We start from the raw sequence: 18,345 nt of genomic DNA, 5'->3' as shown, positions 1-18,345 counted from the left end.
CAGCCCACCCCACTTCTCCTTCCTCTGGGCCGCGCCTTCCAGGAACTTTATTCCTTGGGTCGCCTACTGCCACTGGACCCATTTCACACCATTCCTCCACACCTTTAATGGCCTAATCTCCTAATGGACCAATTTCTTCCACTTCCTCTCCTTTACATCAAAGTCCTACACCATATGGCCCACCTCCACTTCGCCAACCCACTTCGAGGCCTCGTATGACTACACATAGTCAAATGGGTATTCACAAACCCAATCCCAAATATTATCCTCAAGCATTCCTGGTTATTCATTCTTCCCCCTCGCCTGTTCCTAAGGATCCCATCAGAGCTTTACGTGACCCGAATTGGAAAAGTGCCATGCAGGAAGAATATATTGCTTTGATTGAAAATAATATTTGGGATCTTGTTCCTCGACTAATGCTAATGTCATTCGTTCATTATGGATTTTTCGACATAAAACTCATTCGGATGGGTCATTTAAACGCTATAAGGCTCGCTTGGTGGGTAATGGAAAATCTAAACAGGAGGGTATTGATTGCGATGAGACATTTAGTCCAGTTGTTAAACCTGCATCTATTCAACTTGTATTGAGTATTGCCTTGCCAAATATTGGTCTATTCATCAGTGGATGTCAAAAATGCATTTCTTCACGGTCATTTGAATGAAACTGTCTATATGCATCAGATTATGTGACAACCATTGGGTTTTTCCAGCCCAACTTATCCTGATTATGTTTGCCGTCTTCGCAAATCTTTATATGGCCTTAAGCAAGCACCTCGAGCCTGGTTCCAGCGGTTTGCAGATTATGTGACAACCATTGGTTTGCAGGTGCATTACAGTATCTTACTTTTACGCGACCTGATATCTCTTATGCAGTTCAACAGATATGTCTCTTTATGCATGATTTGAGGGTTGAACATATGACTGCCCTACAACGCATCCTTCGTTACATTGAGGGTACTCTTCATTACGGGCTCAGATGTACAGGTCTTCTATTTCTTCCTTATTATCTTACACTGATGTTGATTAGGGAGGATGTCCTGACACACGTCGTTCTACATCCGGCTACTGTGTTTTTTCTTAGGGATAATCTCATCTCCTGGTCATCTAAACGACAACCCACTTTATCCAAGTCCAAGTGCAGAGGCAATATCGAGGTGTTGCTAATGTTGTTTCCGAGACTTGTTGGCTTTGCAATCTTCTACTGGAGCTACATTGTTCTCTTACTAAAGCTACTCTAGTCTATTATGATAATGTGAGTGTTGTTTATCTTTCTGGCAATCTTGTTCATCATCAATGCACAAAGCATATTGAAATGTATATTCATTTTGTTCGAGAAAAGGTGCAAAAAGGGGAGTCCGTGTGTTACATGTTCCTTCTCGGTTTCAGATTGCTGACATATTTACAAAAGGTCTTCCTGAAATTCTCTTTGATGATTTTCGTGCCAGTCTCAGCGTTTGTCCGGCATTGACTATGGGGGTGTAATAGAGTTAATAAATATGTAAATATTTTTACTGTAGTATTATTACCATTATGGCCTTTTAGGTTTATTCTTGTATATATATATACCCTTCATTAATGAGAATCAAGTGAAGAGACAATTAATTCTAATACTTGTATGTGTAGATATGGCATGTATAATTGCAAGACGCCATTTTCTCTAAGTACAACCAGAATCGGGGGAAAATCATAAAGAGAGGATGATAAGAGAAGGAGGAGGTATGGGCATGTGGAAGTGATACAGAATTGAGGGAAAGAAAGCAAAGAGTGAGTCTGGACAGATTTGCATAAATTAAGGGAGGTGTGGGGAATTGGAACTGGAAGCAGATAAGGTTGAGTGAACGACTGAGAATTGAACAGTTCATTACTGTATAAATCAATTGTTTTTGATTTTTAAACTGTAGGGAATAGTGTTGGCTAGTTCTGAAGTATAAGGATTTATGTTGTTTATGTCTCATATTCATGTACAACACTAACTTATCAAACATGTTGAGATGAATATTCAATTTAATCTTGAAAAGATCGCTCTTGATCACATTTGAATTCTTTATCTTTTGTCTTCTTACCATGTTGTAAAGTGTGACTTTAATTTTATAAATCAAACTTATAAATAATGTTACAAATACTTAGTACAGAAAAAAGTTACATATGACAATGAAGAACTATGCTTATGTACATCACCGAAAACCCTAAGATACCGATCTTCAAACACAAACAAAGTAATAAGAAGATTGTGTATTGAACTTGATATTAATTCTAGGTGAGATGCTTTATCCTAAAATGCCATTTCCTCCGTACTATGCTATTTGGGAATGTATAACGGAAATATATTTTAAGATAAAAAGAATTACGCTAAAATCCTAGCATAAGGAAATTAGAATGACATGAGAAAAACTTAGATGGAAGAAGAAACTGAAAATTACAATCAAGGATTGTAAGTTCTCTATTTAAAGTGCTAGAAAGAAGAAGAATTTAGAAAATGTCTGTAAGAAATAACCTACAACATGCCTTCTATATTTATAAAAGAGCAAACACCATTTCACGAAGTAAAATGTCAGCTCCATGAAACATAACATCGATTCACAAACCAATGTTGACATTAAAACAACCCATCCCAATATATTAAGATAATATAACCATATTAAGAGTAGGTAGTTATATCATAACTAACAAAACCGAATAAAACAAACATTACATAAACCAGCGTGAAAGTCGCGAGCCACAACTTGAGCACTTTCCAAAACAGAAACTTTGTTTTGAAATTTAGCGATCCGTGAGCCTTTTTGCAATTCGCGAAAACACTTTTACACTTTTAATTAATTAATTGATTTGATTTAATTAATTTATTATTTATGATAACCATTTTACGCTCTAAATGACAACAATATACTAAAATACAAAAGGGCTTTCATTTCCTCTATTTACTTTTTTATGGTCCAGACTCAACATTCTCCTAAAACACTAATAATTTATAATAAGTAGTTCCTTAATTCCAAAACATTTGCAATGTTTGACTTTTCATGTAATCTAATGTATTAATTTTGTCTTTAATAACACTAATTATGTATGCTAAATAATTATAAAAATTTGATATTAATAATATTTGTATTGAGGCAAATCAAACAAGCTCTTAATTAAATATTTCCTCAGATCTTTTTTGTTTTAATCTGAAAGGTATCCACGGTACCGTGCATCTTGACCCTAAGGTTAGGGGAAGGGGAAAAGGAGGAGGAAAAGTGTGTGAGATGCACGTGGTAAAGATTGAACACAAAACTCTTCACAACCAAGGTGGAGAAGTAAACCAACTAATCTAGCACATAAAAAAATTGGAGAGTACTACTAATGAAGGATAATAATAATGAATTAAAAGTTATTATTAATTGAAATAAATATTGATTATTGTTGATTGAAACCATAAAAAAAGTGAAATGTTTATTAAAAAGAGAAAAGAGTTATAATGAGGAAAAATGTACCATTAATGTGAAAAAAGCAAGTAATTTTTTATGGTTAAAAATGTAAATATGTAATGGCCTTTCAATAAAATGTGTTGGACACATGAGATTATTTTTGTCTATAAAGATGTCCGAAAATGAAAAGATTCTTAATGGAAAAAACTTCACGAGTTTTCCTTTAAGGTAAAAAAGAAGAACAAATAAGAATGGATGGAGTATATTATAACTAATAGACAAGGTGCATTTGTTTTTCTAAGGAGCTCATTTGCTAAGAACTTCACAGTTAAGCGTGCTTGGTGGATCAAGATCTCACATAAATATGTTTTTCATATAAATCGATGAAAATTCATAGTTAAAATTTAAAACTAAATTTCGTAAATTCTATTTGAAAAATCATATAAAAACAAAGAGAATATTACTTTATCAGAGTGTCTTACCATGAGATGGGACCATAAAATTATTCCATTTTTTTAATTGATTACTTTAAGATTTTAAGTGACTGTTTTAAGGTTATAAGTAATCATTCTAAGACTATAAAAAGTGAATATTTTAAAATTACAAGTGATTATTTTAACGTTATAAGTAATCACTTTAAAATAAAAAGTGTATACTGAATCAGCCCAATAGAGATGCTTTCATCATGAGACCGTCTCATGTAAGAATTAGTGTTACTTTATTTTAATAAAGTATTAAATTTAATTCTTACTTAGGGAGTGTGGTTTGGTTAAATTTTAAGATGGAAACGAAAATAAATAATGGATGTCATTACTACTTGTTTGTTTGACATGAAAAGTAACAGAATAGATTATCAAGTGGTAACGGATTACGTAACATTGTTACCGCTGATGATCAAGTGGAAAGAAAAGTTTATTGATTTGTTTCCCTTACTTAGTATAATTAGCAAACAAAATTTCAAAGTAACACTATTAGAGTCCTTATTCCCTTTCCATTACAATTACTATACCAAAAACCTCCTTTTTGATCTCATTTTCCGGGCCAAGATTATTCTGCGGAGGCGCGGAGCACAGTGTTTGGGTTCGAATTTGGAGCGAAGAATTTGCGTTTTTAGAAGTCCTACACTTTCACATGGCGCGCAACTCATTATTTTCAAAATTAAAATATTTTAATTATTTAGTTTCTCCCTCCATTCCTAAATTCCAATTCTTTCCCTAAACCATTTACGATTACTGCATTCAGAAATCACAATCACAATACATTTTGATTCTTGCTCTATTTCAATTTCACCTTCAGATTCCTTCTCTCTTTCTCCCTTTCCTCAACTCTTTTCTGCGAGATAATGGAAACTGAAACTGAATTGGATCATTTGGAAGACGATAATTCCATGGAAATCAATATTCCTTCATCTTCTGCTTCTAAATCCGACCAAAAACCCGATGAATTGGGAAAAGAGAATGAATTTGATGATGGGATAGCTCCTTTGTTTTCGGAATTTAATCAGTTGCCTGCTAAAAGGGTTTTAGATTTTGATGATATTGGTGACGTTGGTGGGTTATCTGAAGGTAATGCCGATTTTGATTCAGATAAGAAAAGGAAAAATTCTGTAGATTTAGATGATGGTTCTGTCAAACAGAAGAAGAAAAAGCCTGACAGTAGTCTTCCATCCAAAACCCAGAAATCTAACAAGGGAAAATCAGATCGAAAGGAGAAGAAAGTAAGTATAACTGATATTCTAATGTAATCGACTTGATAATAGCTTTTATTTTGATTATTTACTGTGAATGTGTACTCTTGTGGTGGCTTCAAAATTCCTTTGTAGGATAGAAAAGCACGTACAGCCCAGCATGTTGATTTCCAAAGGGTTATGAGAGGTAAATTTCTTTTAAATATTGTGAGGAATAATCTCAATTTAAAGCTTAAAACTCATGATTGAAGCTTGTTGATGTGTTATATAGTCTAATATGCCCTTATACATAAGAGATTCTTTGGTTAAAAGTGTGGATGCAATAGAGAATTATAGATTGTCTTCGTACATGACTATAAATATTTCATTTAAAATAAGGGGATGAGATTTATACTCAGAAATTTTTGGGTTAAGCTTATGGTTTGTGTTGTCATAAATGGCTTAGTTTTGATTGAGATTGTTTGATTTTGATTTTTTACAGAAAGGAAAAATGTGGGTTTTAGGCCTACACCAATGGTTGAAAAATCCATTTCATCTGTATTGGAAAAGATCAGACAAAGGAAGATGGAGGTGTCCAAAAAGTGGGTCTTTTTTACAGTTTTGTAATTTTCCTTTTTAATTTGAATCATTTTAGCATTTTTTGATTGATCTCATTTGTTGCTTAAGATTGATGGTTTCTAAGAAGATTGAGCTAGATGAGGATTCAGAGGAAGATGATTATATTACTGAGATACTGAATAATAGACCCCAAAAAACAGTGGAAATCGGCACAAGTGATGCTTCCCTGAATAAGACAAGTGAAGATAAATCCCATTCAATTGATGAGCAAACTAATATTGATATCGATGTAAGTAAATTCATACTTATCTACGCTTTCTTATGACCTATTTCCCTAGGTCAATATGTTGCATCAAGATTTCTATTGAGATGTTTAACCTTTGTTTTTTCAATTTAAGCAAATAGTCTTTTGTTATGAATCTAACGAGTGCGGAATCTAGGAGAAAGTGTTGAATATTGTGTATTTGTGCCTATGTGCTGCACCTCGGGCCAAAAAAAGGTTGTTTTGCCATGCCACTTTCACATTCCTTATCTGGCATGGACAAGGGCCCTTTACCTTATGTGTTTTATGTCGGGGCCTGCAATAAGCTTGCGTTGTGCTGTGTCATGCCTTGAACATGCTGCAGTACTGTGTGTGGGCTGCCTGCGTGAGTCTAGCTTGTGTCCATGTTAATTTTTGTTGGGATGTGCCTTGGTTCATCCTAAGGTTGGTGCTATTTTGAGCTTAACTTTGTCGCCTTTGACTTGGTATTTTGGTAATAGGGATAAACAAAATTGAGGAAGAAGTATATTTTTAGAAGTAAATCAAATAATCAAATACCGTAGTTGTGGTACTAGTGACGAGCATCTTTTTTCAGTTATAGCATTTGTTGTATGAACATGTTAAAAGTACAGTTTGTAACTTTTGCAGCCTCCGAAGGATGAAACAGCTCAGTCGTTTCGTGCTCCACTCAATGACACCCAGGTTTATTTTCTTTTCTATTTCTCCAACAAATTTTAGTTTTGATTAGAAGTCTCCCTGATGAGAATCTTGAAGTGATCAAATGCGAATGTATAATTACAGGATCTGTTTGTGGATTCTGAAAAGATTGATTCACAAGGCGACCATTCAAACGAGTCTAGCTCTTCTGCTCAAGATACTGCTCCATCAGTCCCATCACTGAACTTACTGCTTGATTCTGCTTTTGCTGATGACATGTAATTGACTTAACCCACCCCCCAAATTTTCTTATTCTGCATTTCTCAAGAAATTGATTAGCTTTCTTCTTTGCGGTCGTAGATCTTCCAGTGACGAAGAAAGTGACAAGGAGAATATTGAACCCCAACCAAAACCCTTATCAAAAGGAAGTTCCACTGCTACTGCTAATCTTGTAAAGGATTTTTTGGATGAGGAAGCTGTAGAAGATGATAGTGATGATCTCTTCGAAGACAAGGATGAGGAAGAAGCTTCTGACATGGAAGAAAACTGTGATTACATTGTTAGCAATGTGGTAGAAAAGCAAATTGATCATGAAAGAAACAATCAATATCATCAGCAGTGGCAACAGCAGCAAGATGAAGCTAGAACAGAAAAACTCTTACAGAAACTAAACTGTGGTATAAAACAGAAGGAAGCATCCTCTCTTTATGAAGATGATGCTGATAAAGCAGATGATGAACGAGATGAATCTGATAAGGATGTTGCTTCTCATAAAGATGAAGATGAATCCGATGATGATGTTTCTGAGGAAGATGCAGAAGGTTATATTGCCTCAGGTGTAACTACAAAAAAGCTAAGGCAAATGATTCCACAAATGTTTACAGATAAAGACGATATGTATGTGTCTTCTGAAGGCGAAGAAACGGAAAGAAGTTTGTCTAATAAGAAAGTCATGATTCAGAAAAGGGTATTTACCAATACTAACAAACTTTTAATCTTATGGTTGCTTATTTACTGATTGTTACACTGGTTAAGATGACTTTTAATTTCTTGTAATTGTGTATCAGGGTTCAGAAGGCCAGACGAAACTTTTGTCTACGTCAATGGAAACATCTAGCGAAGTGTTTGCTCGCATAAAAAAGCTGAATGTCGTTACTGAAGCTAAGAAGAAAGCCAAAACATCATGTAAAGCCAAATCCATTTGATTTGTGTTTATTACACAACTAGATTCAATATTTTTATTGTTCTTATTTGGTAGATTGTTTTCTGTTTTCCAGCAATTTTCAATGCTGTCCTATCTGAAGGTAGCAGGAGTAATTCTTCGAAGGTAAAGGAAAAAGCAAGCCATCTACATTGGTTCTTAAACCTTATCATAGTATACTCTATACTAGTAATTATTCTTTGAATATAAAAATAGTGGTCTGTTAATCCTTTGGTTTGGAACTGTAGTCATTTCTTCTACGAGGTCGATCATCCAGCTATCCAGGGACATCAAACCGAAAGCAAGGATCAAAAACTAGAAGATCTTTTATATTTGGACGAGACGACAGCAATAGTAGAAGTGCAATGTCAATGCCTGAAGACTGCTCTGATTTGGTAAGCATAATTTATGAAGCACTTTATGGGCTTATCTATTCCAACTCCAACTTGGCTTATAATGAATTACTCTTGTTAAAGACCGTCTCTCGGTAAGACAAACTCAAAACAAAGAACCCATATACAAATAATTTTATTAATTGGGTTATAAAACCCATGTATGAGCAACATTGCACGGTGAGACCATCTCACATAAGAATTTGTGTATAACTTATTAGAGTGATCTGATCTTTACCCTTGAACATTATAAACAGGGACAGGGTGAAAAAGAAAATGAAGTAAAGAAAAACAGTTCAGGAAAATATAATAGGAGTAGCTCTCAAGCTAAAAGGAGTACACAAGATAGAGAAATGGAAGGAGGAACATCTTCCAGTGGGACATCGTCACTGTTTGACATGCTCAAATGCCCTTCGGTTAATGATACTTATGATACAAGTGCCGTTGATCACCAAGCTCTTTTTGCTGCTTTTAAATCAGTTAAAAAAAGATAGAAAGATTATGGGAACATCCTTATTCCGTATTCCTTATTCCTATTATGGTGTATGGTATGCTTGAGACTTTTTTTGTATAGTTCATTTTGTGCTACTTTTATTGAGTTTGTTATATTATGCAAATCAAAATGAGTTTTTAGAGCGAACTACCAAACCAAATAGAATGGAAAAAGCGTTCTAAGCATATTTTCTGAGTTATTCTTGTGAGAGACCATTTTTCGGTGAGACAATCTCAAAAAAAGTAGTCTATATGCTAATAATTGTATTAATTAGACTATTCAATTTATATTTAGAGAATGTCTCAGAGTGAGATCATTTCACACAATTATTTGTGTTTTTAATTGTTTAATGTCGATCAAAATTTAGCTTAATAAACTAACTTTCTTTTAACAATCGTGTTTATATTACACTTAGTTTAACTTGCAAATTTTAGTTGATTTATTAGGCTACAAATCACAATCATATTCAATAACTAAAGAAACGAACTTTGACATGCGTAGTGTATTCTTTTGTAAGTGAATTTTCACGCCAAAAATGTTGTATGGTTGAATATTTTTATTGGATAATGTTATTGATTTGCTAAATCATAACTATGTTCATGTCAAAATTTTCAGCCCAAATCACACTCATAATCATATACATATTTATGGCATATGATCTAAACTTTCACAATCTCTTCAATGTCCATGTGGTGTGGCATCACAAGGAGCATGGCCACACCGTTGCACAATTTTGAGAAATTAAAAAAAAAATTCTTAATTAACTCGCCAATAAAGATAAATTGGGACACTTAATGAACCAAAACTAGCAGTTTTAAACTTACCGGCCAAGGGCAGGCCATACAACGATCAAAGACGAGATCTAAACTCTGATAGAAAGAAATAAAAACTGCGTAACGAGATCTAAACTCTGATAGAAAGAAACAAAAACTGCGTAGTGCCACTAAAGGTTTCATCAATATCATATCCAATGGATACTCCGACTCTACACGAGTAACGGATCTATCAAAACAACATTAATACTTTGATGAAGGCCAACATCACTACCAACAAAAATCTTGATGCATCATATATGATTTTCAATGAGAAGTTGGAAAGTCCTATCCAATACCCTATGTTGACAAAATTGTCCTAAATGTAAGAATAGTACGTGTTGATAGTGATAGTACTGCAGACATTGTTACCATGGACTATTTAAGACAATTGAAATATGACACTCATTACTTTGAATCTCTCGAAAAAAATCTTATATCATATTTGGGAACAATGATTTCATTTTGAAATTTAGAATTGGTCCAAATTAAAAATTTTCAAATTTAAATTTAAATCAAATTTCACCATTATTTTTAAAGTAGTTAAAGTTGAGAATTTGAGAATAACTACTCAAACCTTGTCATTTTCAAATTCTTCATTTATGATTTCATAATTAAAATTCATAATTTGAAATAAAATACTTGTCCCAAATATTACATAGTGGAATTTAGAGGAAGTCTGAGTTATGCCCATTGGTACCATAGTCTTGCTTGTTCAGTTCAGAGAAAATGGAAAGGAATATCCTTTTCGGTAAGATTCACCATTGTTGACATCAAATCTTGCTATAATCCCATCATGGAAAATCCTCTAATCGACAAACTTAAAGTTGCTATTTCCACTTATTAACTCTCATCCAATATGAATGTGATGATAGGACTGTTGCGATTTTTCGAGGGGATCAAAAGGTTGCACGAGAACGTTAGGTTAACACTTCGAACTTGGAAATACCTTAACAAATAAATTTTCTTGGATACATTTTACATGAAGGGAAATTAGAGGGATGCTAAATGAAAATCAACCACAAAAAATCTACAAAGTTTAGTGTAATGTCGAGAAGCCCATTGCTCAGCCAACTGATAAGGAGCCGAGTTCGTCCCAACGTATGCATTTGGATGAACTCGATGTATCCTCATGTCCACATGGCGATGCAAAATCATCATAGCCACCTATTGTGCAATACCAATCACCACCTTTGCCAAAGCGTCACATTACAACCTCTTACTATCATAAAAGGCAAACTAGGCTGACACAATTAGATAGTAGATGAGGAATGAGAAACTATTTTGGACATTATTATTAATTAATTTTCGTTTATATTGAATTGTTGTATCTATATTACATTTTCATTATATATATATAAATGGAAAAAAAATTACTCACTATTAGTAACAACAGGCCATTAACATAAAAAGTCCAAGGCAGTCAAATGAGGATTTATGTTGGCAATATAGCCCGTTGTTACAAATAGCGGGCGATTACACAAAATGAGTCAAAGAAAATCAACCTATTAATCGTGCGTTGTTAGTTGTTATTAACATCAGGTGATTGTTGGAATAACTTTCTTCAACTAAGTGCAAGTAATCAGCTACTGTAAGTAACAATAAACATTAACATGCCTCAAGGTTGGCCTTGAAAACGCTTATTTCAGAAAATAAAATTTTCCCAAGCTCATTTTGGTAATATTTTCAGAAAAAAAAAGCTTATTTTGTTCAAATTTTCACTTATATGCAAGTTAATTTAAACTTCATAAATTGTGAAAATTTCAGATCAAAGATTTGAAGTCCAACAATTAAAAACTGCATATGGATAACATATTTGTATCAAGTAATACCTGCTTAACTTCCATAGTTACTTCTTAGTAGCTCAAAAGCCCTGTACATAGTAAATAGATATTATTGTCTAGTACCAAAACGGGGTTAATAATATGGTAGTTGAACTTGAGATCGTTCCTTGGAGGGGATAATATAAAGGAATCAGAATATGCAGTGGCACATTCAGGTTATGGGTTATATCAATATCCATTTAGGTTAGACACAAATGAATCAGCTGTTGTTGATTGTATCAGCCGGCAAGTTCAAATCAAAAAATCTGCCTGCAAAATCTGCATTAGCAGCGCGTTTGCTGGAGGAATGTCCACTCTCAACTGGACGCAGACCCAAGCTAGAAGACTCTTCTTGAGTACGTTTTCTGGAAGAGCACCCACTTTCATTTTGATTCAGAACCAAGCTTGTAGATGACTCGCTCGAGCCCTTCACTCCTATGTATATATTATGTGTGTATCAGTACTCAGTAGAGCTAGTGAAAGATCAATTCGCTTCATTCTATCTTCAAATAAAGTAGGGGATTCTCATTACACGTGATCAAAAAGTGATAACTAAGAAGGGCTATGAGTTATAGGGGGTGTTTGGAAAGCACCTAATACCTAATTAGAGTGATTCACTTGACCATCAACCGATTTATACGATAACATACATAATTAGGTAATAAAATATCATTTGCTCATTTTATTCTAAATTAAAGGAGATAGAAAAACATCTACATCATGGCATTAAGGTTTCCATTTATATTAGGTTACGGGATGATTACAAATCTGACAACTTTAGGTTAGGTCCAACCGTTCAAAGATAGGCCAAATGATTTAAGGGGTCCAACATTTTGAGAAGTAATAATATGAGATCATGTCATAGTGTAAAAACAAAGCCGCACCGCATTGTAACGGCCGCATTGTAAATGTGTTCAAAATAAGCATACCAATATAGCTCATGTTGTCGAGTAAAAAAAACCACGTTTTGGGCCACATCAAGGAATATATTATGGTTTCGACCGATTTTTAGGCATTACGATTACCGCATCACTCCCATACCCACATCATTGTTCCATTACCGTGATAGCAAACATTACTGCATTATTACACTATCGTTGTAAAGGTGTTAAAAAATTGGGTTGTGGGCCGTATCAAATGGTATTTTATGGTTTCGGCTGATATTTAGGCGTTACAATAACCACATCACTCCCGCTTCAACGATCCATTACCACGGTCGTGACCATTACCGCATTTTTTTCATACGAGATCACATTTAAGAAAAAAAGGTACATACCATCTGAGCAGGAATATCTCTCACTGGTGTAGTTCTGAGTCCGCCAATCTGAAAGTTCAGATGCTTTATCCACACCCTTGGACCTGTAAGGGGCAATTATGTGGATCGTGTGCTGGAGGGATCCTAACAAATCAGTCTCAATGCATTCATACCTGCATATAATACACAACTGGGCAACTCAACAAAGATACACAGATAATTCAACATAAAACTCGAACAAAATCCCTGACAAAGAAACCACAACTACACAGTACAGAAAAAATAACAGAAGGAAATAAAAAATAATATCAAAAGAATGACATTAAAATAATAAATAGTTCACTCACATCTTCCTGCACAAGCTGTCAACTATGGACGTCATTGTTATTATGCTCATTCTTGTTTCCTTTACTCTATCATCTTCAAAAGTATGAAATGGCTCCTCCAAACACATAGATAGTTTCTCGACATTGCCTTCAAGTTGCTGCTGCTGGTCTTCAAACAGATTCTGTTTTATCACCTTCTCTTCTTTTGACATTTCATTGTGAAACAGCTCATCCCCAAACATGTAATAAGCAAAAGGGTATGAATACGACAAGATACGTCTGGACCTAAACAATCTGTTGAGTCCATTTGTTACCCAGCTAAAATCTTTCGATGCCGTATCCTTGTCTTCCAAACATGATATCTTCTGCTGAATAGTTTCCTTCAACTTAGCTTCAACCTTATAGGAATCAGTGTGAGCTTTATAACGATCATAATAATGAACATAACGGTACCACTCCAATTTTGCACGTTCGGTTTTTTTGAGATCATCTTCTTTAAATCTTCCACAACTATGACCAGCAATAGAAGACCACGTATGGTCTCTACCTGTGGCTCCACCACAAACCCAACTGCAACAAAAGATCCGCAAAAGATCAATTGAGAACAATCAACATCATAACTTTTATGCATCAAGCATCTAACATTCACAATTGACTAAATGTTGATAAGACGTTATACTTCCAATACAAGAACCTATATTTTGGGCAAGAATCACAAGCGCGGGATGGAGGGACAAAAGATAGAGCTTGAAAACAAAGTTCATAGAACTGTTTTAATACTAAGAAGCTTTAAATTTGTTCAGCCTTGGCAAGCTCCATCAACCATGGAAGAGAATTAACACGTCAACCATATTATTTTGATACACAACATTTCCAAGTCTAAAACTGTAAACAAAGCTTGCAGCTGCTTCTAACCAAATACAGATATAGTAAAGGAAAAAAATAGAATTCAATTAGATCAATAATCTAATTCTGTATAGAACAGTAAAACTAATGCAAAAGCTACTAAAACATTTTTCCCACCAAAAGTTGCCTCCTAAACATACAAAATAATAATAATGATTTGACACCTAGCGTATACCGCAAAGGATTCTCCAGAAACCATGATTCTAGAGAAATCTTTCTCAAATGAATAATGGATAAAGTAATGGTTTGATACATAACTAGCATTTTGACAAAATATCACAAATGAAGACAAGTGATAACATAAGCATGTTTGACGTCAGATAATGAAAAGCCTAGAATAATTGCAAAAAGAAGGGGAAGGGAAAGCATTCAAAAGAATTGACAGATTAGCAGAAAAGGTTGACAGACATATGCTTACCAGAACGCTTGGCCACAAACACAAACGACAAGATTGCATCCTCCATTCTTCTCCACAGGTTTATGACATTTAGGACAGGGCTTAGTGTGGCTTGTGATCCAATTGACAGTCTCCGATTCATCTCGGCATTTCTTAGCCCAAAGTTCCCACATCAGACAAGAACATGGAGAGTGTGCTTCACATGAACATCCAAAGCAGAATTGATGACCACATGCGCATTCAACCTCAAAAAAATCATCCTCCTCCACACGTATAGCATTTCCACAATGGGGAACACTTGGGCACCACTTAACCCTTTTATTATCCTCAATGTAGGACTCCAAAAGAAATCGATTAAATTTTTCAGCTGCAGCAGCATCTCTCAAGCCAACTAAATGTCTTATTTTTCCATCATCACAAATTGCACTACATTTATGTGCCATGCATCTAATACGTCTACTTTGACCTTCATTTATTCTCACAATAAAATGTTCTGTCCAACCTAAATAAGAGAAGACAATAAAAAAGGGCCATGTAAAAATGGCATGTATAAAAGGCATAGAAAACAAGGTTCAAAAATTAAAATTAACCCCAACAATATTGCGGTTCAAGAAATGTAATGATGCAAAAGTCTAAATCTTAAAAAGATTGTGTCACATACATGAACCAAATGATTATCTTTTGAAACGTAACAAGTACACAAATCCACACAAGTATAACACAACACCACCTTATATTTATGACAAGAGGGCTTGCAATGTATGACGAAGATACAAAGGGGTACAGGGAGTAAAAACTACACAAAATAATGAAAATGCATGGCAAGAAAGTGAAGAATAGCTCCTATCATAACGCTACAAATGGACTACGAGAGCAAATATATTGGACAAACTTTCACCACAAATTATCCATCCAAAAAATGTACATAACATATTCAAAGGCTCTTAGGAAAAACTCAAGCACAACATATAAGAGGTCAATCTGAGCTTTTTTTGAGGTTCAATTACATCCAATAGTTGCCATAGAGTCACTTTGTAAAGGCATTACTACAAACCGAGAGGCTAAAAATTATTCAAAGTATCAAAGTATCTTTACTAAAGTAGTATTACTAACATAGTTTATTTTTATTTCTAATATTACAAGGGAATATTCTATAAATGTGTAATTGTTAGGGTTTCTCTTGGTCTAATTATCCTATGGAAAGTGTGAAAACAATACATTATTATGAGAATAATTAATTAGTGTGATAAGTGTGTGAGCTTGATCTATTGAGCACTTGAGCAAATACAAACCCTTTCCACGCATTTCTAATAGATCACTAACCCTATAACTAATTTAATTAGCAGCAATATTAATATCTAAGTTAAAATTTAGTATAGCATGAACTATTAATAGTTTTAGAATTAAAGAATCAAAATTATGCTACTTTGAAAACTAAAAGGTACAAAGCCTTAATTTAGCAAGTATAATGGGTCATTTTACATCAAAGTATAAGGTAAAACATTTAAAAAGTGGCTGTGTCCAACTCCACAGGGTCACATTTGACGCGCATTCCATGTATGTGCCATGTTGATAAGAATACACTGGCCCCATGTTTCGTATCCGGGTAACATAGCCATAGCAACATAATGGTAAGTGGTAATAAAAAAGGTGTCATCCTGAATGAATAAGGTCCTAACTATCAACTAAATCATATTTAAAACTACCACGGTAATGCTTAATCTTCTCGAGGTAAAATTATAAACATCATAAATATAAGAAAATTTGTACAAGTAAAATTTGCATTAATATCTCTAGAGTATTTAAGTTCCACAGTTTCATCAAACAAAAATACTTACAATCATTGCAAAAGTAGTGCCCACAGTCCATTGTTGTAAACTTAATGGCGGGTTTTTCTTCTATGCATACATCACACGTCAAAGAGGACGAGGTTGAACATACATTAGCATGTTCTGTGACCCGGACACCAGCTTCCACATACAATTGATCTTTTCCTCTTTCCACAAGTACTGCTAATATCTTTTCAACATCCCAACGATAATGTATAAGAAGGGTTCTTGCGTGATGCTCCTTCAATGAAAGCATATCCATTATTCTATGCAAGTCTTCTCTCTGAAATGGACAATTGCCGGTCTCATTAAAGTCTAAGCCCCACAAATATACAATACAACATATATTGAAATATAGCTAGGTTAAAAATAAAAAGACAATGAGAAGTTAAGGATCAAATGTATACCTGAGCCACTCGAAGAGAATCCCTAGTGATCACCTACAAGATACCAAGTAAAAAGAAAAATCAACACAACATGATTAACAAAAATCAAAGCAAAGGCAGAACTAGAGAACTGAAAATTACTTAGCACAAAGCACCGTAATTTGAAATGTGCCTTTATTCACAATTCGATGGTAAAATTGGAAGAAAGTTGCATAAAATATCAATATCTTAAAGGAAATAGCTGAAACAGACATTAATTTGAAGCAAAATCACAAAAATTTCATGTGAAGATTCACACTATCACTTCCAAACCTCACCCATCAATTTCTGTTTTCAATTCTCGTTTTTTAATGTTAAAACACTGAAATCAAATCATTTTAGGGAAAGTAAAACTCAATTCAAATCGAATTCCAAATGATCGAAAAAAAACCCTAAAAATCATGTAAATTTCAACAAAAGCTCACCTTACTAAAACCCTAATTCTACAAAACAGAAGATATACGTATAAAATACCGAAGAGAAGACGAGATAGAAATTAAAAGGCAACGAAAAGGAAAAACCATAACCTTGAGGGAAGAACCAGTGTGATAATTAAAGGGAACATCATAATCAACATCTTGAATTATATTCAAAGTATCTCGATCGTTATCTTCATCATCATCATCATCATACAAATATTCATTATCACTATTAGCATAATCTTCCATCGAGTAACGCAGGAAGAAAGCAGAATTGAACAGTAAAATTGAGATTGTTGATCAAAATTAGATAATCATCAAAAACTGAAACGTAGAGAAAGGGTATTTTCCACGACGATCGGCACCAATCGTACAAAGGGAGGGAAATACTATTGTGAGCTTTCAGTGGAAGCAAAAACCCCAAGAGAGAGAGAGAGAGCCGGGGTATTTGGAAGATCACAAAAAGATTTTATTTCTTTCTTAAGCGCATAACTATAATCCCAATTAGGAATATATTTACTTAGGCCATAATTATCCGTGAACTCAAATAAAAATTTCTAAATAAAAAACATTCTCTTAATACCAAACAATACAATTAAATTTCATCATCTTTTCTCACTTACTCTAATTAAAAAAAACTAATTTTTTTTGTCTAAATAAATATTACATAATGGATTTGGTAAATTTCTTTTTTGAAAATAATTTGTGAATTTTATAAAATAATTAAAAGAATATATATGATGAAAAGAAAAAAAAATGCCAACAAACCAATGCATGACATGTGGATCTTTTTCTAACTTGTTTGTTCAATTAAATGTTAACAAACACAAAAATATAATTATTAAGAGCTTTAAGAAAAATATCAAAGTGTGATGAACAAATTTTTCTCCCTATTAATAATGCTCTTAAAGTCGTCTATTTTGTTTTAATAGTTAAATAGTATTAATAATATTGTTTTCAAATTGAAAGGAACTTGTGCAAATTAGAGTTCAATGATTTCTATGTTTTATAAAGTTATTTTACATAAGAAATATTTAAGGATATTAAGAAAAATTGATTTTTAAATATTAAATATATTATTTTATTAAATAAAAAATTTAAGGTGAATCATACTATTTACTTCCTCCATTTTTTTTGTTCTTCATATTTACGTTTTGCACAATTTTCAAAGTAAATTTTAAATTTTAATATTTTTAAATACGCATCATAAAAAATTATAAAAATTATATAATAAAAAATTATATATTAAGACGAATCTAACGAAATCTCACATGGAAATATTTTATCATCTATATATGTCGTAAAAATCTTAATCAAATTTCTTATTCCAAAATATAATATTCTAAATGGGAAGAACATTAGGAAACAGAGAGAGTAATAATTTTGCTGCTAAATGACAAATGATAGTCTAACAACCATTTGCTAAATACAATAATCTTATTGGTTAAATGAATTTGACGTGACAACAATACTTCCAAATATAATTTGAAAAAAAAT

The 18,345-nt window shown here is 33.5% G+C and overlaps 2 protein-coding genes across 2 annotated transcripts; one reads left to right on the top strand and one right to left on the bottom strand.

Moving 5' to 3' along the window:
- The first annotated feature begins 4,424 nt into the window (after window positions 1-4,424).
- On the top strand, window positions 4,425-8,982 carry LOC130798036 (uncharacterized). Its single transcript, XM_057660881.1, has 11 exons — window positions 4,425-5,123; window positions 5,229-5,280; window positions 5,575-5,674; window positions 5,760-5,940; window positions 6,562-6,615; window positions 6,715-6,848; window positions 6,931-7,537; window positions 7,638-7,755; window positions 7,848-7,897; window positions 8,020-8,166; window positions 8,421-8,982. Exons 1-11 carry the CDS (start codon window positions 4,749-4,751, stop codon window positions 8,655-8,657), a joined length of 2,055 nt encoding a protein of 684 aa, XP_057516864.1. The 5' UTR covers window positions 4,425-4,748; the 3' UTR covers window positions 8,658-8,982.
- Window positions 8,983-11,201: 2,219 nt separating this feature from the next.
- Window positions 11,202-17,327, bottom strand: LOC130798038 (probable E3 ubiquitin-protein ligase ARI2). The gene is made up of 7 exons (XM_057660885.1): window positions 16,957-17,327; window positions 16,412-16,444; window positions 16,014-16,287; window positions 14,197-14,677; window positions 12,894-13,442; window positions 12,568-12,719; window positions 11,202-11,726 (listed from the first exon to the last, which is right to left on the bottom strand). Exons 1-7 carry the CDS (start codon window positions 17,095-17,097, stop codon window positions 11,512-11,514), a joined length of 1,845 nt encoding a protein of 614 aa, XP_057516868.1. The 5' UTR covers window positions 17,098-17,327; the 3' UTR covers window positions 11,202-11,511.
- Between the last annotated feature and the right edge of the window lie 1,018 nt (window positions 17,328-18,345).

This window comes from Amaranthus tricolor, chromosome 13 (genome assembly GCF_026212465.1).
Source record: "Amaranthus tricolor cultivar Red isolate AtriRed21 chromosome 13, ASM2621246v1, whole genome shotgun sequence".
NCBI lineage: Eukaryota > Viridiplantae > Streptophyta > Magnoliopsida > Caryophyllales > Amaranthaceae > Amaranthus > Amaranthus tricolor.
This window is presented reverse-complemented; position numbering and strand designations above follow the sequence as displayed.